At 39.1% G+C, this 20,013-nt stretch overlaps 3 protein-coding genes across 3 annotated transcripts; 2 read left to right on the forward strand and 1 right to left on the reverse strand.

Annotated features, from left to right (window-relative positions):
* On the forward strand, positions 1-11,527 carry LOC110630191 (secretory carrier-associated membrane protein 1). Its single transcript, XM_021777553.2, has 13 exons — positions 1-365; positions 963-1,025; positions 7,192-7,293; positions 7,399-7,461; positions 7,892-7,925; positions 8,018-8,140; positions 8,483-8,545; positions 8,673-8,766; positions 10,245-10,290; positions 10,371-10,438; positions 10,765-10,813; positions 11,025-11,090; positions 11,186-11,527. Exons 1-13 carry the CDS (start codon positions 312-314, stop codon positions 11,270-11,272), a joined length of 912 nt encoding a protein of 303 aa, XP_021633245.1. The 5' UTR covers positions 1-311; the 3' UTR covers positions 11,273-11,527.
* Positions 11,528-13,026: 1,499 nt separating this feature from the next.
* On the forward strand, positions 13,027-16,481 carry LOC110629907 (pentatricopeptide repeat-containing protein At1g73710). The gene has a single exon (XM_021777113.2). The coding sequence runs from the start codon at positions 13,178-13,180 to the stop codon at positions 16,277-16,279; it is 3,102 nt and encodes a 1,033-aa protein (XP_021632805.1). The 5' UTR covers positions 13,027-13,177; the 3' UTR covers positions 16,280-16,481.
* A 444-nt stretch (positions 16,482-16,925) lies between these two features.
* LOC110629908 (pentatricopeptide repeat-containing protein At1g03540) lies at positions 16,926-19,504 on the reverse strand. Its single transcript, XM_021777115.2, has one exon. It carries the CDS (start codon positions 19,381-19,383, stop codon positions 17,512-17,514), a length of 1,872 nt encoding a protein of 623 aa, XP_021632807.1. The 5' UTR covers positions 19,384-19,504; the 3' UTR covers positions 16,926-17,511.
* Between the last annotated feature and the right edge of the window lie 509 nt (positions 19,505-20,013).

The following is a 20,013-nucleotide window of genomic DNA, read 5'->3' on the forward strand; positions in this document are numbered from 1 at the left end:
CCAGTTCGATATACTGAAGTATATAAGCTTTCCCCGTTTCTCTCCCTCCTTGTATCTCTCACCCTCCAATCTCAATTTTCCTGCGAAACAATCAGCCTTTGCACCGAAATCCTTCCATTTCAAAACCCTTTCAAGTTCAACCATCACCTACCTTATTTTCAACGCTTCATTCGAGCCACTCTTTAGAACCTCCAATTTCCCATCTGTCTCCCACAGTGTACCTCCATTTTAGATTTTTGTGTACTTAATTTTAGAATTTTGTCTACTTCTCTGCTTTTTTACTTCGACTTTAGATCTTCTGATTTGGTCTAATGAGTCGTTACGATTCTAACCCGTTCGACGAAGAAGAGGTCAATCCTTTCGCGGTATGTTGCTCACATTCTCTGATAATGCGATGGTGGAGACGGATAATTTGTTCAGTTCGATAGTAATTTTATTGTGTTGGATTTGTTAGATCTGTTTGTAAATGCTTGATTACAGTGTAAGGTAACTTGAGATCTTAGATGTGAGTTGCACATCTACTGATATTTCATATTGTATTATTGTGTTGCTGTATGTATTGGAATTACAATGCTCTATTTGACTGCTGAGAAAAGCAAAGGAACTGAAAGAAAATTGAACAATTTGGATCTTATGTGGAGTTTCTTTTATTATTATTATTTTTCTCATTTTCTGCTAGGAAAAGGGATAAATTGATTTTTGTGATTCATTTCATAATCGAGTATCAGCTGCATATGATCATGCCTAGTACCCAGGTAGATTAACTAATGGAATGTGTTTTTCTTATCGATAAGACGTTTTTGAAAACTTATATTGTTTCTACGAACAATAATTTACATCACATGTGATACATCTTATCATTATGGATTACCAGATCATATTGTCTATGATAGAGAATCATTTACTGCTTTGTTGTTTATTTGATTATTTTATTTTAAAATTGTATTGTTTGCTGTTGTAAGGATCAAGCAACAAAGAAAGGATCAGGGCAATCAAATTATGGAGGAGGTTCCTTTTATATGACCGTAAGCTTGCTTTTTTCCGTTTAATATCCTGTCTGCCTTTACTTTTCTAAGTGGAATCAATTTTCCGGATGCTGCTACCTTGTTAATGCACTTTGTGTATTAAGAATTTTCCTGTATACTTAAGGTGCTTTTAGGTTGTATTTGATTCAGATTTATAAATATGCAGGATTTTAGACCTACTTCTACAATTCATTTTTAATTGTTTGTTTCTTGTGTGCATTGAACTGAGCACGAGAAATGAAATTGTGCTTCAATAATGATCGATAACCGCTAGGCCTATGATATCCGGGCCGTAGTCTCGCCCACGTTGGAGGGCCAGACTGTAACCCCATTAAAGCTCAATACACAGGTCTGCTCTCTGGCACGCAGCCCAGGCTATGCTCGGGCAGGCCGGAAAGAGCATGGCTCGGGCCCAACGGAGAGGGATCCAGCTCAACTGACTTGATGGGTCAGTGGGGGAACACCTACACATCCGGAATCATGTCAACACAAGTACCAGAGAGAATTAAATAGCCGCCTAACGATGAAGAAAAGGGTAGTACGTCCATACGTATGACTCTACATGATAACAACACGTGGTACTGCAGCAGGGTGGCGGTTATATGTCACCAGAGGATAAAAGGGAAAAAGAATAAAGGAAGAGGGCATAAAACATTCAGACTAAGTTCACTCACACATACTCTAATCCTACCCTCTACCCTCTACTGGATCTCAGCTCATCAATTGGCGCCATCTGTGGAGACGAAGGTGATCTTTTTTATCACCGGAGTTCTAATCCTCATCACACCTACTAAGATCCACATGGCCAATCATGGCAAAAACCATACCGGAAATACCCCAAACAACCTAAGCTCTGCTTAAGAGGGACCACAGTTTTTATTTTTCAGTCCTACAGCCCCATTAAATCAACCACCTGTGTTGTTTAACCCCTCGCTAAGTTCAGATAAGACCATGCTCCGAACTACCCTATCTGACCAGGAGCTACAAAATATGACTCTCCAACTCTAAAACATTGTCCATTGGCTGGGGCAAATGCCACAGCAAAAGGGACTCAACATCCTATTGAACATACCCCCAGTAACTGAAGGATCCACTATTAATGAGTCTCAACCCACACTGAACCATCAAACCCCTCAACAAAGTAGCAGAAAATGGGTGAGGGAGGCGCAGAGGCTAGCAGGAGAAACGAGCCTGTGGCCAGAGTAAGAGGCCAGTTGGTAAAGGAGCTCATCGAGAATGACGGGGTCGAAAGCTACTCTTCCGAACAGACAGAAAGGTCAGAAAACAAAGAGTGGGAGAGAAGCTACCGCCTGGAGAAAAGGCCAAGAAGAGAAGAGGTAGATGTAGATCAAAAGTTAGAGAGGCTAAAGGATCAGCTCCGGGTAGAGTTGGGGGCACGAGATAACAGCACCCCTTGTTACCAACCTCATCCCCGTTCGTAAGATGGGTGTAGCAAGAAACTATCCCCAAAAAGTTTAGGATACTGCCAATGGCCGCGTACGATGGTACAGGGAACCCCCGGGAGCATGTCTTGAACTACAAGACGTTTATGGAGCTTCAGACCCATTCAGACGCCTTGATGTGCAAAGTCTTTCCCACTACCCTCACCGGACCGGCTCGAGCATGGTTCAATAGTCTAAAAGCAGGAAGCATCAAAAGCTTAATAGACCTAGTCGGTGTGTTTATCAGCAGGTTCATCGCTGGGGTCCCGGCAAAAAGGAAAACAAGCTACTTGGAGCTCGCAGGTTTACCAATGGAGTGGAGGGGACATCCCTAGCTGCCTTAAGGCCTTGATTGTAGCCCGAAGCGAACATGCGGAAGGCCTCTCTATATATTCTTTCTTTCATCTCCTTGGAGGCCTTGTACTCCTCATGTAATACCCGGCTAGACGCCGGCATCGGAATTCTTATTGTCCGGCAGGATGTCGGAATGCGAGGATGTCGGAGGTTCCTAGAAGGGTAACAGAAAGGTTTTCTCAAATGTTTTTAAGTGTTTTAAGGTTTTGAATAAGAAAGGAATTGAGGTTTGAAGAGAAAAGACCAAGGAGACAAATGCCAGGTTCGACCGCCGAAAGTGAAGTTCGGCCTCCGAACATTGCATGGTTTTGCATGCAGTTTTGGCCGCCGAAGGAGAGGCGGTTGGCCACCTATAAAAGCCCTTTGACCGGACATGGAGGGTCTTGAGCTCCCTGTTTTTGGGTCAAAAGGTAGGTTTTGTTTCCTTTGATTGGTTTCTAGTTTTGGATCACATCAACCCTTGTTCTTCAAGAGGTAAGTGTAGATCCTTAGCTTCTTTGATGTTTTATGAAGGTTTTATGGAGGTTTAAGGAAAGACCTGTGTGAGTCCCTTTGGGGGCCGGGCGCTGACAGAGGGAGTTTTGAGGTCATGTCCAATCCGAGATGTGAAATGTTTGTGCAGTGACGCATTTCATAAAAGCATGTACGTAATGAACTGTTTTAATTGTTTCTACTCACTGGGCTTTTTAGCTCATCCCTCTCCCCTCACCCTAGTTTTGCAGGTCAGAGGTAGCCCAGGAAGGCGTCAAGGGTAAAGGTTTTGGCTATGTACTAGAGTAGCGGACATGATGTAAATTAAAGGATTAGTATGTAATGTAATGTATAGATATGTAATGTCATGTAATGGATAGAGTTGTGCTTGGCCCTAGCGTATGGATAATCCCTTTGTACATGGATCCTGTTTTATGTTTCTTGATGAGAAATGTGTTGAACCAAGGTTGACGTGTGCTATGCTGACCCTATGAGAGTGGGTTCTATGTTTTCAAACATAGTGCATGCAGGTCAAGCTTGGTTAGGAAAGGAAGTATATCAGTTTGTTTTTATGTTTATGTTTGATCATGTATGGGATTTATCAGGTACACAGAGTTCAGGTTAGGCTTGCTACGGGTTCCGGCGGCCTTAAGCCGACCTGGATCCTAGCGCCGGTAGCGGTCCGATTTCTGGGTCGTTACACCTCAAGTCACGCTTCGCAGGCCTGTTGGATCTTGGCTTTCAGTTCTGCAGTCCTTGTACTCCTGCAAGCGCTCCTCACAAGCTTGCTGAACCCTATCCTCGGCAGCCCTGGCGTCTCTCAGTAGGGCGAAACATCTCTCCTCCAGAGCAGTGACCTCTTGATGGAGTTGTTGTTATTGAAGACGAGATTCCTCTGCCGCTAAGCCCATGCCTTTCAGGTCCTCAATATGCTTGTTGAGCTCTTGTGGGAGGACAACAATGTGAGCTAAGGCCTCATCACGCTCGGCCCTGGCCTCGTCACGTTGACAGCAAGACTCCTCCAAAAAGGACAACCGTGACAAGGCCTCATCCCGCTGAGACTCGGCCGCGGTAACACGCTAGGCAACCTCCTCCCTCATGCCTCCCAGTTGCTTGGTGAGGTCTTCAATGACTCCATGGGAGGCAATGAGCTGTCCACGAGCATCACTGGTGGTAATGATGTTCTCGTCCAGGTGCTCCTTAGCTATGCATTGCTCCACTGAATTCTAAAAAGATCGGTTCCCGACGTCAATCTCGAGGAACATCCCGAAGGCCTGCCATGGAAAAAGAAAAACAAAGTTAAGAAAGTTAAAGAATTCAAGAATGTCCTTAAGAAGAGCAGACGACTTACTATGAGGAACATTTCCCTCAAGTTGTCTTCGAGATTGTCCAAGGATCGAGTGTTGAATGCAGCTTGTTGCTTGGTGGAGCAAGCAAGGTGGCTGACGAGGACAAGGAAACAAGGATCCATCCGGGGTCCCTCCAAACATCTTATTGCAGAGCATCTCAACTACCGAAGCTGGTATAGACATAGGAGTCATTTCAGCAGTATTTAGGAGCTCGTTGTCAGGAGCCGAGGACAATTGCTCCACAGCTTTTTTTCCCTTTGTCAGCAAAGGGGGGAGGTGCTGTCTTCGTAGGCTCCGTAATACGAGCTCGCTTGGCAACCCTAGTTTCAGTAGCAGGCTCTAAGGTCCGAGCTCACTTGCTAGCCGCTCCCCCAATCATGATGGCCCCCATAGCTTGGAGTGGTGGGACATCCAAAGGAGCAACCCCAGCACCCTCCCTCGAATCTCTCTCGACAGACTCGCTGATAGCAATAGGCTCCCTAGAGGCCATCTTAGGAGCCACCGGAGATTTGGATGAAGCTGGCGCCTTAGTAGGGATGGAGGCCCTCAAAGCTGCAAATCGAGAACCCCTGGCAGCAGGTACCAACGCCAAAGTCGGGGCAGAGGCAATAGTTCGATTTGCTGTCGCAGGGGCCACAACTTGAAAGACCTCCCAGGTCACATCCGCCACTATCTTGCCAGCCTTGAAGGTGTCCAGCGTGGCTTTCATGTTTTCCCGGGATATGGAGAAGTTCTTCGGAAGCTTGATGTTATCCATAGGTACAACAGAAGCTGAAAAAGATGTGTCAATCCGGTTAAACTTCAAAATAACAAAAGAAAATACAACAAGAAAGGCATAAAAATAATAATACCAGTTTTCTGGTAGTCTCGAAGGTTGGACATGAACATGCACTTCTCGGCATCGTACTTCTTCTGTACAGAGGTCAGTCGAAGAAGGCAAACTTAATCCAACAGGGTCAGTCTGGGGAAGTCGTTACAACCCTGAGGTACTTCCTCAAGAGAGATCAATATCCCAGTTGATCTCCGAGCTCTCTTTCAGCTCGACAACTACAAAGGCCTCAGCCCAGCCTTTTGTTGAATCTTTATATCTGGCAAAAATGGACAACCCTCCTCGGGGACCAAAATAATAAAATCCATGATTGAATTTGACAATGCAAAAGAAGGTAGAGAACAACGCCACAGAGGGGGCAAAACCCCAACAAAGACAGGCAGAGTCGAAGCAGCACATGAAAATGATGGAGTTGGAGGATAACATGCGGGGGGTCACTCCAAAATGACGAAAGTCCTCAATGAAGAAAGGGGTGAAAGGGAATGTCAGCTTGAAATCGCATTGTTTAACAAAGAAAACTAAGCTATGTCCTTGCTAGGCGTTTACCAAGCCCGCCAGAGGTGGATTGGAAAGGACAATCCTCTCATTAGGAAGGGGAGCCCTAATCATGTAGATGGTGGTGTCGGTGTACTCGCGGGAGAAGAAATTAAAGAGGGAAAAAGGGGGGACAGAAGATACCAAATCCGCGATATCAGGGATTCTAACGAAAGTCATGAGAAAAGTGAGACATATCTCGAGTCGGGGGAAGCAGAGATTACAGAGGAGGAGAGTAAGTTAGCATAAGCAGCGCAAGAAGAAGAACCGAGAGTAGAATCAAAAGTATGAATTTGAAATGGGTAAAGACGGAAATAAGATGTTTTGATAAAAGCATTTCTAAAGCTGAGCGGTCATAATTGGGGTTTCGGGATTTACTCTCTCATTGATCATGGAATAATTATTGAGCAGGTAAAGGGGCATTTGATAACTGTTGGGCCTCTGATACCTGGGCCGCAGTCGAGCCCACGTTGGAGGGTCAAGCTGTAACTCCATCAAAGCCCAATATGCACGTTTGTCCTCTAGCACGCACCCCAGGCCACGCTCAGGCAGGCCGGGCAGAGCAGGGCTTGGGATCAATGGAGATGGATCCAGCTCAACTGACTTGATAGGTCTGGGGAATAGATCCCTACACATGCAGGATCATGTCAACACAGGTACCGGAGGAAATTAAATAGCCACCTGACGATAGAGAAAAGGACAGTGCGTCCATACGTATGGCTCTGCATGATAATGATATGTGGTACTGTAGCAGGGTGGCAGTTACACGTCACTAGAAGACAAAAGGGAAAAATAATAAAGGAAGTGGGCATGAATTATTCAGACTAAGTTCACTCACACATACCCTAATCCTACCCTCTACCTTTACTGGATCTCAGCTCATTAATGACTATTACAAAGGCCAAAAGAAAATTATTCTTTTGTAGTGGATGCTGCTATACAACTCTGTGTATGTGTAATCATTCTCTTAAATTTGTTTTTTTCAAAAAAGTATTAATCTTGCTTGGCCAGCATGCCTCCTGGCCCTTTTTCTTGATTGATGTAGAATGCTGTTCATGAGTCCTAATAGTATCTGCAGTGACAGGTTTACTTGCGTATATGTGTTATCGTCCACTTGTATGTTCTTTTTGGGGTTGGTTTCTATTATTGACTAAATATCTTGTGTTTTCTCTTGTTATATTCTCTAGAATCCTGGAAGTGTTCCTCCTGCAACCTCAAGGCTCTCACCCCTTCCTCCTGAACCCTATGATCGGGGTGCAACGGTTGATATTCCCCTTGACAGCGGAAAGGTATTCTAAAGACTTTAAATGTTTATTTTGCATTGTATGTCTACATAACGTCAAGTCCTTTACTTGCAAAGATTTTTGTTTCTATTTACTTGTTGTTTACTCCAGGATATGAGAGCAAAGGAGAAGGAGCTCCAAGCTAAAGAGGCTGAGCTTAAGAAGAGGGAACAGGTGATTGCTTGTCTTATGTAGGTTCTGAACATGGTTGCCTTATATGTAAAAATATATTGCTTTATTAAACAAACATCAATTGCACTTGATCTTGATGTTTGTGATTTATTTTAATTTTTCTGGTTGATATTAAGGGATGTCTTTGCTGGTTACCAAAATACATGTTAAGCAGAGCTATTAGTAGTAGTGACTGTTTGCTATACTCTTAGGACAATATGATATTAAAATATTTATAATTTAAAGAATATTTGGAATGGTCCATTTTGCTAAACATTGTTACTCATCTTTATTTTTCAAATATTCATGTCAAACTTCTGGAATCTATAGTTTGTAACCAATGTACCCCTTAAATTTCTTTTGCAAATTATTGCGTGTTTGGATGTAAATTTTCCTCTACTAACTTGAAGCCTGCTTGCTTGGTGTTCTTCAGGAACTAAAACGGAGGGAAGATGCAATTTCACGGGGTAATATATTATGTTTATACTTTATATTGATGAAACGTTGATATTTCCATTGTGGGACATAAATCATAATGTTCTTTGTTTTGTTTCTGCAGCTGGAATTGTAATAGAGGAGAAAAACTGGCCCCCATATTTTCCTATTATTCATCATGACATTTCAACTGAAATCCCAATCCATCTGCAAAGGATGCAATATGTTGCATTTACAACATTGTTGGGTAAATCCTTTTCTGTAATTATGGTTCAGTAATTTAAATCCACTGTTGCTTTTATGTTAATCCCATTTCTTTAATTATGGTTCAGTATTTTAAATCCATGGGTGCTACTTGCATGGGGCATGGGATTCACATACTGCCTCAATTATTTCTGAGTTTTCAATTATTGGTTTAAATATGTTGAAGCAATACTGAAAAGATTGTTAAGAATTGAGGACTCCTTTTTGTTTTTGACTTGAGAACTCTATTTTGTTCATTTTGCCTTTTTTTTACCCCCTTTTTTTGGAGATATGTTTATACGGTGAATCCAGATGTGCAATAACTTAAATTTGTGTGGAAGTGCAGGATTATTTGTGTGCCTGTTGTGGAATATTGTGGCAGTTACCACTGCATGGATCAAAGGCGAAGGTTGGTTTGAATCAATTTAGTATAGTTATCCTCATCTTGCACCAGCTTGTTTTGATATATATAAATATATAATTTTTTTTTGTAGATCCAACAATCTGATTTTACACTAATCTCTCTCTTCTCTCAGGTCCAACAATTTGGTTTCTTGCTATCATCTACTTCATATCAGGGGTTCCTGGGGCCTATTTTATGTGGTATCGTCCTCTGTATCGTGCAATGAGGTACTAATACTTGGCCATTTGTTGTTTGATGTTGTTCTCTTGTATTAACACTTGGTATAGGAGGTATTTGAAAATTTCACCATTGAATATTGTGTACTTGTGCTGGATGGGATCTGACCCATAAAATGATTTCTTATTCTATGAAAACTCTGGGAATTTATATCCATTGATGATTATACAAGTGTGATGTGTATATTCTACAATGTTAGATACTTCTTTACTGATGCAAGAACCTGATCTGTTACATAGTCAAAATTGTATTCCTGAAATCTAGAGTCCTTTTGGATATTTGATATATGATACAGCACCATGTAAAGGAAGAATGCATAATTGTGTTTTTTGGTGAAAATGTTGGAAGAATGGGTTACCCTTTTGGAGGAAGTAAGAGTAAAGAGCACTTGCAATTCTTTTTTTGTATGGGAGATATATTATCTGATTTTTTTTGACAGGTCCATATGCCTACTACCTGGGCGCATTACTTCTTTTAACTGTACAAGGAAGCAATGTAAAGAAGTTTAGAAATTGAGAAATTTTTGCTGTCAGTGCTGAAAAATACTTGTTTGGTCTCCTTTCACGTAGTCAGCAGGGATGTAAAAAAATACATAGTATAGATTACATACTTCATGGAGGAAATTGTTATTGATGAGTTAAGTTGACATATTCTGATAAAATTGCAAGCACTTCTGCATATATCCATGTCCATATCCCATGGACGTTTTATGCCACAGTTTATTCACATGTATATCACCATTGTCTTTCTTAGGTGATAGCTTAATATGTTGCACGTCATTGATTTCTTGTGCATGAAGTGGATGTAGAATGCTTTGATCTATTTTCCAGAATTAGATACCTTTGGAGGGAGGAAGTAAGAGTAAAGAGCATTTGCAATTCTCTTTTTGTATGGGAGATATATTACATGATTTTATTTGACAGGTCTATATGCGTACTACCAGGGGGCATTACTTATTTTAACTGTTCAAGGAAACAATGTAAAGAAAATTTTAGAAATTGAGAAATTTTTCTGTCAATGCTGAAAAATACTTTTTTGGTCTCCATTCATATACTTCATGGAGGAAATTGTTATTGATGAGTTAAGTTGACATATTCTTATAAAATAGCAAGCACTTCTGCTGCATATATCCATGTCCATATCCCATGGACGTTTTTCTGCCACAGTTTATTCATAAGTATATCAGCATTGTCTTTCTTAGGTGATGTGCATGAAATGGATGTAGAATGCTTTGGTCTATTTTCCAGAATTATGACCATTGTACCACTGCTATATTTCTTTTGATAAGAAGTTGGAATTAGGCTAACGATAAATGCCAGATGTAGTTTCCGAATTGCTGTAATTTTTATTAAACAAAAAACATAATGTAATGGGTTTAGTCATGCTTGCCTAAATTTTACTTTTTCTGCTTTCCTAACATATGATGTTTTTATAGTAATATCAATATGTTGTGCAACTCCTTTTACAGGACTGACAGTGCTCTGAAATTTGGGTGGTTTTTCTTGTCTTACCTGGTATGCTTATTCCTATTCTTATTATGTCTTTTTCCACTTGGAATACATGCTGCAAATCCCTTATTTACTCCCTTGTTTAGATACACATTGGCTTTTGCATCTTTGCTGCTGTTGCTCCTCCAATTATTTTCAAGGGGAAGTCTCTTGCGTAAGTTCTATTTAATGTCGTATTTTAAAGGATTTTGTCTGCTAATAACAATTATTTTATTGCTTGTAAGAAATGGAACAACTGTAGTAGTCTTATATTATCATTTTTCATTGGATTGTATTTTCTTTAATGTACTGAAGATGTCAATAGTTATGCTGCTTCTTTAGTGGTTAACTACGCAAGTCTTCCTCACTTTTTGTTGATGAGGAGGAAAATATTAAATATAATTGAAGTGTCCTCTAAAGAACGGTTTTAGGGAGCCTTTTTACATATGTGATGGTGTTTTCCTTATTCCTCTCAACATTTTTTTGTGATCTTGTGGACAGAGGTATTTTGCCTGCTATAGATCTTCTTGGCAATAGCGCTTTAGTTGGGGTAAGTCTTCATCTCTTAACTGCTCTGCGCTTTCAATTATGTTTTGAGCTATGTGATAAGAGTTGTAAGACAGTTGTAGAATTATGATTTTCAAAGAAGAATAGCTTAGCAGAATATTAAAATTGATAGTTGAAATGGATTGATCCAAGAATGTTTTAAACCAAGTGGCCAAAATGGTTTAAGCTAGTTAACATTTTTTTTTAATCTGCAGATATTCTACTTTATTGGATTTGGATTTTTCTGCGTTGAATCCTTGCTCAGTATCTGGGTTATTCAGGTTTAATAATCCTTCTGCAACCTGCAAATGCTTAGCTGATGTGCTATTTCATTGTGGTTCTTATATTCCCTTGTTTCCTTGATTCCAATTTGCAGCAAGTTTATATGTATTTCCGAGGCAGTGGGAAAGCAGCAGAAATCAAGCGGGAAGCTGCAACAAGGACTATGATGGCTGCACTTTAATGCCACTACTATGGAGTAGAGATACTTTTTTAATGGACAGAGCCAAAACAAAATACTTCACTCACTTTTCCTTGTATACCTTCTTGGCTTGCTTTAGGATACAAAACCTTTTTATCTGGTGCCTACGTACATTCTGAGGTGAAGAATCTTTTAGACATTAGAAAAGTCGAAAAGATTCATTCTAGGGTTTTGTAGTGAGCTTGTGAGTTGTGACTGATAAATTTCAAGGTTTTATTATCTTGACTTGTTTCCTAATTCACAGTTTCTATATCATTATGTTTATTCTTTTAAATATAATAAGTTCCAACAGAGGCAGCAACTCGAAGGTATGTTAATGCAATGCATGGAGTTAAATTGTGTGTTGGTGTAGTCGATCATTTGGCAACTGCTAGTTAGTGAAAGGTTAGCGTCATTAGCATTTTTCACATCTCAACTTGTCATCATCGCAATTAGGTGCAATACTGCAATGCTAATAGCAAATCCCTTTCAAAGAAAAAGAAGTCGTTCTAAGAACCCACTGTTTGCAAAATGCATTGGAAATAAACTCCAGTATTATCTTGTTAAAACTCAGGCTCATTAAATTTAAAAAGGGCTTTAAATATTTGATTGTGACTATCAATTTTTAAAATCAATTGCTATGTGATTTATCTCTCACCCTCAGCACTTTGTCAAACCCATATCAAAGTTTGTCCTTCAGAATACAAATTAATTACACACTCGTGTCTATTTTTTTTTTTTTCTTCTACTTGATGTTAATGAGATGGGAATGAGGACAACAATGAACATGTTTTATTCATTCCCATTTATATGTGAAATTTTGAGTATGATAGATTTTCAGTCTCATCGGGTTATCGAATTATACGCATTGGAAGGTCTAAATGAAATTAATTATTCAATCTGCAAATTCTGAAGAGTATAATATAATATAACATGCTTTTCTTTTTCTTTTTTTTACATACAGTATAATTAGAAAGAAATCAAATTTAAAATTAAATTAACTCGAACCAATTGAAATAAAATCGATAGAAACAAATCAATCACATTGCACATTAACACAGAACCACTGTTAGAATTGTTAAGTACATATCATCGATGGCAAATAGAAACTAAAATTATCTGGCGGAATATAAATATAAACAAAAGATGTCAAAGAGCAAAAATAAAAATATAAAATTAAAGAAACTCAAAGAATTCAAAATAGAGAAGGAAATTCACGGCAAAACAGCACTGAAACACCATCAAGAATTTTTTATAAGGGCATTAATCAACAAGCGTAGCGATGCAATTTTAAATTACCGACACCAGACATGTAAAAAAATTGATTTCGGAAGCTAATCGAAACACTTGTAAGAGATTCAGAACAACACCTTCTCAGGGAAACACTGAAATATACAAAACACACAACAAACCACTAAAACATAGGAAACCAGACGAACAGCAATAAACTAAACTAAAATAAAATAAAGAAAAACAAAGCTTTCGGACAGAAACACAAATCAGATCGTGAAGGAGGCTAGCAAAATAGAAACGAAAATACCGTCAATAACCTCAACAGAATAAAAATCCTCATCAATCGTCGTCGCTTTCTTCTTTTCTCTCTCTTTCTTCTTTTATCTAAATATTCACGTTTCGTATCACAGGCTTTTCATTTAAACAGTAAAATTATATTTATTTGATATTCGTATTAATATTTGTTCATGAACATTACTGAAATGGACTTTTTTGTAAAAATATATAATAAAATTAAATAATAATTAAAGGGGCTGGGAAAATATCTACCAATTATGCTCGTTAGTCTTCTCGCGAAGGCACAGTGAAAGAAGAGCTGCTTGGCAAGAGCACCAGCCTGACCTGATTAGCCGCCAAAAATTATTGAACCCCAAAACCCTAGATTCTGACCCAAAGATGCTTCTCTCCGGTTGTAGTTGCACTCAGAGTAACAGTTCTAGAGAATTGAGCCGTGAAATTCTCTACCATCACATCTCTTCTTCAAGTAAGCTTCTTTCTCTTCATTCTCCTTCTGGACCAAGGGTTTTTCTAGGGTTTAATCACCTTCATCACCGCATCTTTCCCGGAACTCAATATTACTCATTGCCCACTGACTACCCTGTTGAGCCAACCCTTCGTACAAGAGTCGGTTGCTCATATCCTCATAAGCAAAACCTTAAAGGACGTAGAGTTTCTCTTGGGTTTAAGCTTCAGTGTCACTCAAAATCTCTAGCTTCGCACACGAAGAGTTCTTCTGACACGAAGAGTACTTCTCTCAGTGGTAAAAAGAAGAGGTATGGAGGTGTTCTGCCTTCAATTTTACGATCTTTGGAGTCAGATAATGATATTGAGAAAACCCTTACTTCATTTTGTGAGAGCTTGAATCCGAAAGAACAGACTGTGATTCTCAAGGAGCAGAGAAATTTGGGGAGATTAGTTCGGGTTTTTGAGTTCTTTAAGTTGCAGAAAAATTATGTACCAAATGTTATTCACTATAATATTGTGCTCAGAGCACACGGTAGAGCTCAAAGATGGGATGAATTAAGGCGTTATTGGATTGAAATGGCAAAAAATGGTGTTTTACCTACCAATAATACGTATGGAATGCTTGTTGATGTGTATGGAAAGGCTGGTCTTGTTACTGAAGCGCTTTTGTGGATTAAGCATATGAGACTTAGAGGGCTTTTCCCTGATGAGGTTACAATGAATACAGTTGTCAGGGTTTTGAAAGATGCAGGGGAGTTTGATAGGGCACATAGGTTTTATAAAGACTGGTGTGTTGGGCGCATTGAGTTGGAGGACCTTGAATTTGATGATACATGTGATTTCAAAAATGGGTCTGATTCTGTGCCTGTTAGCTTTAAGCACTTTTTGTCTACTGAACTTTTCAAGATTGGTGGGAGAATTATAGGGTCACCGCGTGCAGAAAGTCTGGTTAGGAAGCCCCGTCTGACTTCTACTTATAATACATTGATAGATTTGTATGGTAAGGCAGGCCGTCTTGGTGATGCAGCTGATGTTTTTGCAGGTATGTTGAAATCTGGGGTGGCGATGGATACCATAACGTTTAATACCATGATCTTTACTTGTGGCAGTCATGGGCATTTGTCAGAAGCAGAGTCTTTGCTTGATAAGATGGAAGAAAGAGGAATAACGCCTGATACCAGAACTTACAACATCTTTCTATCTTTATATGCAAGTGTAGGCAACATAGATGCAGCCATCAAGTGTTACCGGAAGATTAGGGAGGTGGGTCTTTTCCCTGATACTATAACTCACCGAGCTATGCTTCATGAATTATGTGGGAGGACTATGGTGAAAGAAGCAGAGGCTATAATTGAAGAAATGGACAAGTCTTCGCAGCCTATTGATGAACATTCTTTGCCTGGTATAATAAAGATGTATATTAACAAAGGATTACTTGATAGGGCAAAGAGCCTTTTAGATAAGTGCCAGTTTGAGAGTGGATTGTCGTCAAGGACACGTGCAGCAATTCTAGATGCTTTTGCTGAAAAGGGGCTTTGGACTGAAGCTGAGGCCCTATTTCACAGGATGAGGGGACAAAGGAGGGACATTTTGGAGTATAATGTCATGATCAAAGCTTATGGTAAGGGAAAGCTTTATGAGAAAGCCTTTTCTCTGTTTAAGAGTATGAGGAATCATGGGACTTGGCCAGACGAGTGCACATATAATTCTCTCATCCAAATGTTCTCTGGTGCTGATTTGGTGGATCAAGCAAGGGACCTATTGGGTGAAATGAAAGGAGCAGGATTTAAACCACAATGTCTAACATTCTCTTCCATTGTTGCTTGCTATGCCCGTCTGGGACAGCTTTCTGATGCAGTTGATGTCTATCAAGAAATGGTAAATGAAGGGGTAAAACCCAATGAAGTTGTGTATGGTGCTATGATTAATGGATATGCAGAGGCTGGAAAAGTTGAAAAAGCTCTTGAATATTTCTACAAGATGGAAGAATGTGGGATTTCAGCAAATCAAATAGTTCTGACTTCCCTGATTAAGGTTTATAGCAAGCTGGGATGCTTTGACAGTGCAAAACAATTGTATCAAAAGATGATGGATTTGGAGGGTGGTCCAGATGTTATTGCATCAAATAGCATGATCAGTCTTTATGCAGAACTTGGGATGATATCTGAGGCTGAATTGGTTTTCAATAATTTGAGAGAAAAGGGTTCAGCAGATGGGGTTTCCTATGCAACCATGATGTATCTGTATAAAAGCATGGGCATGCTTGATGAAGCTATTGATGTTGCAGAGGAGATGAAAGAGTCAGATTTGCTAAGGGACCCAATGTCATATAATCAGGTAATGGCATGTTATGCCTCCAATGGTCAGCTGCTTGAGTGTGGTAAGTTGTTGCATGAGATGATTGGCCAGAAACTGTTGCCTGATGATGGAACCTTCAAAATATTATTTACTGTATTGAAGAAAGGGGGTCTTCCAACTGAAGCTGTAATGCAGTTGGAGTCTTCCTATCAGGAAGGAAGACCTTATGCTAGACAAGCTGTCATTACTTCTGTTTTTTCCATAGTGGGTTTACATGCTTTAGGACTCCAGTCCTGTGAGATCTTCACAAAAGCTGACGTAGCTCTTGATTCCTTTGCCTATAATGTTGCAATATATGCTTATGGCTCATCCGGGGAAATCGACAGGGCTTTAAACATGTTCATGAAAATGCAGGATGAGGGCCTTGAACCAGATCTTGTTACTTGTATCAATCTGGTTCGTTGTTATGGAAAAGCTGGTATGGTTGAAGGTGTGAAGAGGATATATGGCCAAATAAAATATGGAGAGATCAAGCCAAACGATTCTTTATTCAAGGCTGTTGTAGATGCCTACAAAAATGCCAATAGGCCTGACCTCGCTGAATTGGTAAACCAAGAGCTGAGGTTTGGTTTTGATTCTCAACAATTTTCTGATTATGATTCTGATTCTCAACAATATTCTTTTGAGTCTGAAGCTGAAGATGGGTCTGATGCAATAGGAATAGAGAGTCCATAAATTTTGTACTTTAGGCTATAATTGGTCCATATTGTGTAAATTGTACAGGAACAACATTTTGCTTCAGCATTGAGGATCTTTTGTGTGTGTAATGTATGAAGCTATAGCGGAATTGAAATAGTTTATGTTTGAGTGGAACACTGTAAATGCAAGCATGGAGTTGCTCTGTTAATTTATATTGTATGCCAGTACCCTTTACCCATTTTGGCCTTGTGTCCTTAATTTGTCTTGGCTTTTGATGAATGGGATGCATTCAATGGCCACAAATTCCTCTTAGTGATCATTTTTATCCGCAATTCTTGGATAGAAGCTCTCAGTGGGAGATTGTCTTTGGATTTATTTTTAATCTGCACACAATTATAGATATCCAAGTTGGACCAAGGAGAACTAAAATAGATTTTGTATTCACGGATTTTATGTCCCAAAGTCATTTTGGAATCGGGCAGCGGCCTTGTGGGGGAAAAGCTACCTCAACTGTATAAACTATCGGTGGAGATAGGAGGGAAACAAAATTTAAGCTAGTTCTGGCCCTGAATAAACGGAGTGAAGTTAGCAGCCCAAAGATCAGTAGATGAGAAAATTTTCATTTAACATATGCAACTTTGTCCAAGAATAAACTCGACAACCTCAGATTTAGAATAATGCAAGGGGAATGAAATAAAATTCCTTATATGGATCATTTTGCAATATGAAAATATGATTATACTACACAAAATTCAAACGCAGGCAAAAATTGGTGGCATGAGGACAAGGAATATACTTTAACAATGTTCATCAGGAAACAGACGCCATTATTCCATCCCAAAATCGCTGGTCTTGCAAATTATTGTATGAAAACTCTTTTCTTTTGGTAGGAGACCCCAAAATGGACAGTACATGAGAAACTATGGAGATTGTATTCCTCGTAGATCAATTAATCAGTGAAGAGATAGAAGAGGTCTGCATCTGATGATGCTAGGAGAAAAAAATTCTCTATCGATCACTCAATATGGAAACCTTGATGGTCATGGAATTCAGCGACAAGAAACTCAGGGATTCATGGCTTTTCTGCCTTCCTAGCTCGAGTTCAGTAAACAGTATTCTTCAGTCATTCTGAATGACCAAGGATTTCGACAGTGACCCAAGAAGCTCCAAGATTTTAACTTTTCTCGTGTCTTCCAGTTGGTTAATGGTTACGGCAATTCATCCATTTATGCTTCTTTTCATCATTGCACAAGATCCATCTCAAGTGCTCAATCATTGTCTTTAGACATACTGAAATTATCTGTATTTAGATAAGAATGCATGTTATTGTTAGTCTCAATCCAACTTCTACCAGGCATCTTCTTAACTCCCCTAATTTTCATTAATCTCCTAATCTTAACAGCATCATCCCAACGGCCCACTGCTCTATAGATGTTAGCAAGATAAACATAACTCAAGTGGTAGCCAGGTTCCAATTGCATAGTTTTCTTTGCAATACGCTCTCCACTGACAGAGTCCGTGCAGGTTGCACAAGCACCAAGAAGAACTGCCCAAAGAGATGAATCATCTCTACAATCTGCATTCTCTATCAAATTTTCAGCCTCTTCTAGTAACCCAGCACGAGCTAGAAGATCAACCATACAATTATAATGCTCAATTCCAGGTTTAATTCCATATTCCTTGGTCATTGACATAAAATATTTTTTCCCTTCATCAACCAATCCTGCATGACTACAAGCAAAAAGCAGCCCAATGAAAGTAATATAATCAGGTTTAATCCCCTCCTTAATCATCTCATCAAATATTTGAAGAGCTTCTCCCCCTCTTCCATTTTGAGCAAACCCACCAATCATTGAGTTCCAACTTATCAAATTCCTAACAGGCATCTTTGTGAAAATTCTACGTGCAAAATGGATACATCCACATTTTGCATAAAGATCAACTAAAGCTGATTCCACAATAACATCTCTCCAACCACCCTTTCTAACGTATTGACAGTGGACCTCTTTCCCTTGCTTTATCGCTGCCAAGCCTGCACAAGCACGAAGAATGGTTCCGAAACTGTAGAGATCAACCTCTTCCATTTCCCTAAAAATCCTAATAACAGATTCAAAGTCCTCATTTTGACAATATCCCCCAAGCAATGCAGACCAGGAAACTGAATTCTTTATACTCATTCTGTCAAATACACGTTGAGATTCATTGACCAATCCACATTTCCCATACATATCAACAAGACTACTCTCAACAACCACATTTCCACTAAATCCAGATGTAATGACCTTAGCATGCACTTCCTTGCCTTGCTTCAACCTCCCTAAATTACCACAAGCAGTCAACACCGTCCCAAAAGTGAACCCATCTGGTGTTAATCCAATTTTCCTTTGCATCAAATAAAAGAATCCCAATGCTTTTTCATACATATCATTCCTTGTAAACGCAGAAATGACAGATGTCCAGCAAATAGCATCTGGTTCAAGCAACTCATCAAACAACGTGCGTGCATCATCCTGCCCATAGTTCCGCCCATACATATCAATCAAAGCACTGGCAATAACATGATTGGAGTCAAACCCACGAATCATAACCACCCCATGAAAGCATTTACCAAGCTTCAAGTCCCCAAGATCCGAACAAGCCTTTATCATAGCAGATAAAGTGAAGGCATTTGGCTCAACCCCAAAATCCAGCATTTCCCAAAACAATTTAAGCGCGTTCTTGGGTTTTTCTAGTCTAATATAACCCGTTATCATTGAAGTCCAAGAAATTACATCCCTAAAGTAGAGGCCGTCAAAAACTCTTCTTGTCTCAAAGAAATTACGACCCAACTTGAAATAAAGTGCAAGTAAGCTATTGCCAACAAATCTATCGGTCTCAAGACCAGATTTGACTAAATGGGCGTGGATTTGGAGGCCATGGTTGAAAGAGACAACTTTGGTACAAGTTTGTAAAAGAGACGCATAAAAAAATGGTTTGTTAGAAAGATTCTTAAAGTCAAGCGAGTTCAGAAGGTGAAGTGCATCAAATAGCGCACCAGATTTACAGTATTGAAGGATTCTGAATTCTTTAGTTTGTGCAATTTGGGTGGTTTTGATAGTGCAAGAGCTGCAATGGCGCTTAATTGAGAAGAAGAGCTTCATGAAAATGTAGAGGAGAAGAAGTGTCGACTAATTTTTGAAAAGTTTCGGCGCTACGAAGTAATATGGTTTAGAGGCCGCCTTCTCGCGTACAGAAATGGCCAGGCCGCTTGAAATAATTTATTTGATTTATTTTGTACACCAAATTATTTTTTTTTAAATATAATTATTTATATAAATATTTTTATTTTATTGATTTATTATACCAACTCATATATCACCATGATATCACAGTTACTGATTAGAAAAAAAAAATATTACAGTGCTATTATATAATTTATTGTATCGCTTTGTTTGAATAACTTTTAAGAGAGAAAGAAAAACGAAAAAGAAAAAATCCATTTGGTGTTCCCTTCTAGTTCGATTTTCTTACTTTTTTTTTAATTTAATTTATTCTTTGCTCTTTTTCATAAAATACGATTTGTATTAATTAATTATCAACAAAAAAAAATATTGTCCCTATTAAGAAATTCCAAAATATTTCAATTATCACTTATAATTTCTATATGGTGGGTATATTTCTCACATACAATTCAGTTAATTTTCATAATATACAGATCTCTTTGACAGATTTATGATGACAATTCTCGGACAGTTATTGTATTAAAGGTTTTGATTTCTAGTTACAAGCCG

The sequence above is a fragment of the Manihot esculenta genome, chromosome 13, assembly GCF_001659605.2.
Source record: "Manihot esculenta cultivar AM560-2 chromosome 13, M.esculenta_v8, whole genome shotgun sequence".
In the NCBI taxonomy this organism is placed as follows: domain Eukaryota; kingdom Viridiplantae; phylum Streptophyta; class Magnoliopsida; order Malpighiales; family Euphorbiaceae; genus Manihot; species Manihot esculenta.

Excerpts from the sequence above, each read along its gene's own strand:
- LOC110629907 (XM_021777113.2), top strand. The coding sequence starts at position 13,178 with ATGCTTCTCTCCGGTTGTAGTTGCACTCAGAGTAACAGTTCTAGAGAA.
- LOC110630191 (XM_021777553.2), top strand. The coding sequence starts at position 312 with ATGAGTCGTTACGATTCTAACCCGTTCGACGAAGAAGAGGTCAATCCT. Across the intron at positions 8,546-8,672 it reads TGCATGGATCAAAGGCGAAG|GTCCAACAATTTGGTTTCTT; the intron begins GTTGGTTTGAAT and ends CTCTTCTCTCAG. Across the intron at positions 10,439-10,764 it reads TTCAAGGGGAAGTCTCTTGC|AGGTATTTTGCCTGCTATAG; the intron begins GTAAGTTCTATT and ends TCTTGTGGACAG.
- LOC110629908 (XM_021777115.2), bottom strand. The coding sequence starts at position 19,383 with ATGAAGCTCTTCTTCTCAATTAAGCGCCATTGCAGCTCTTGCACTATC.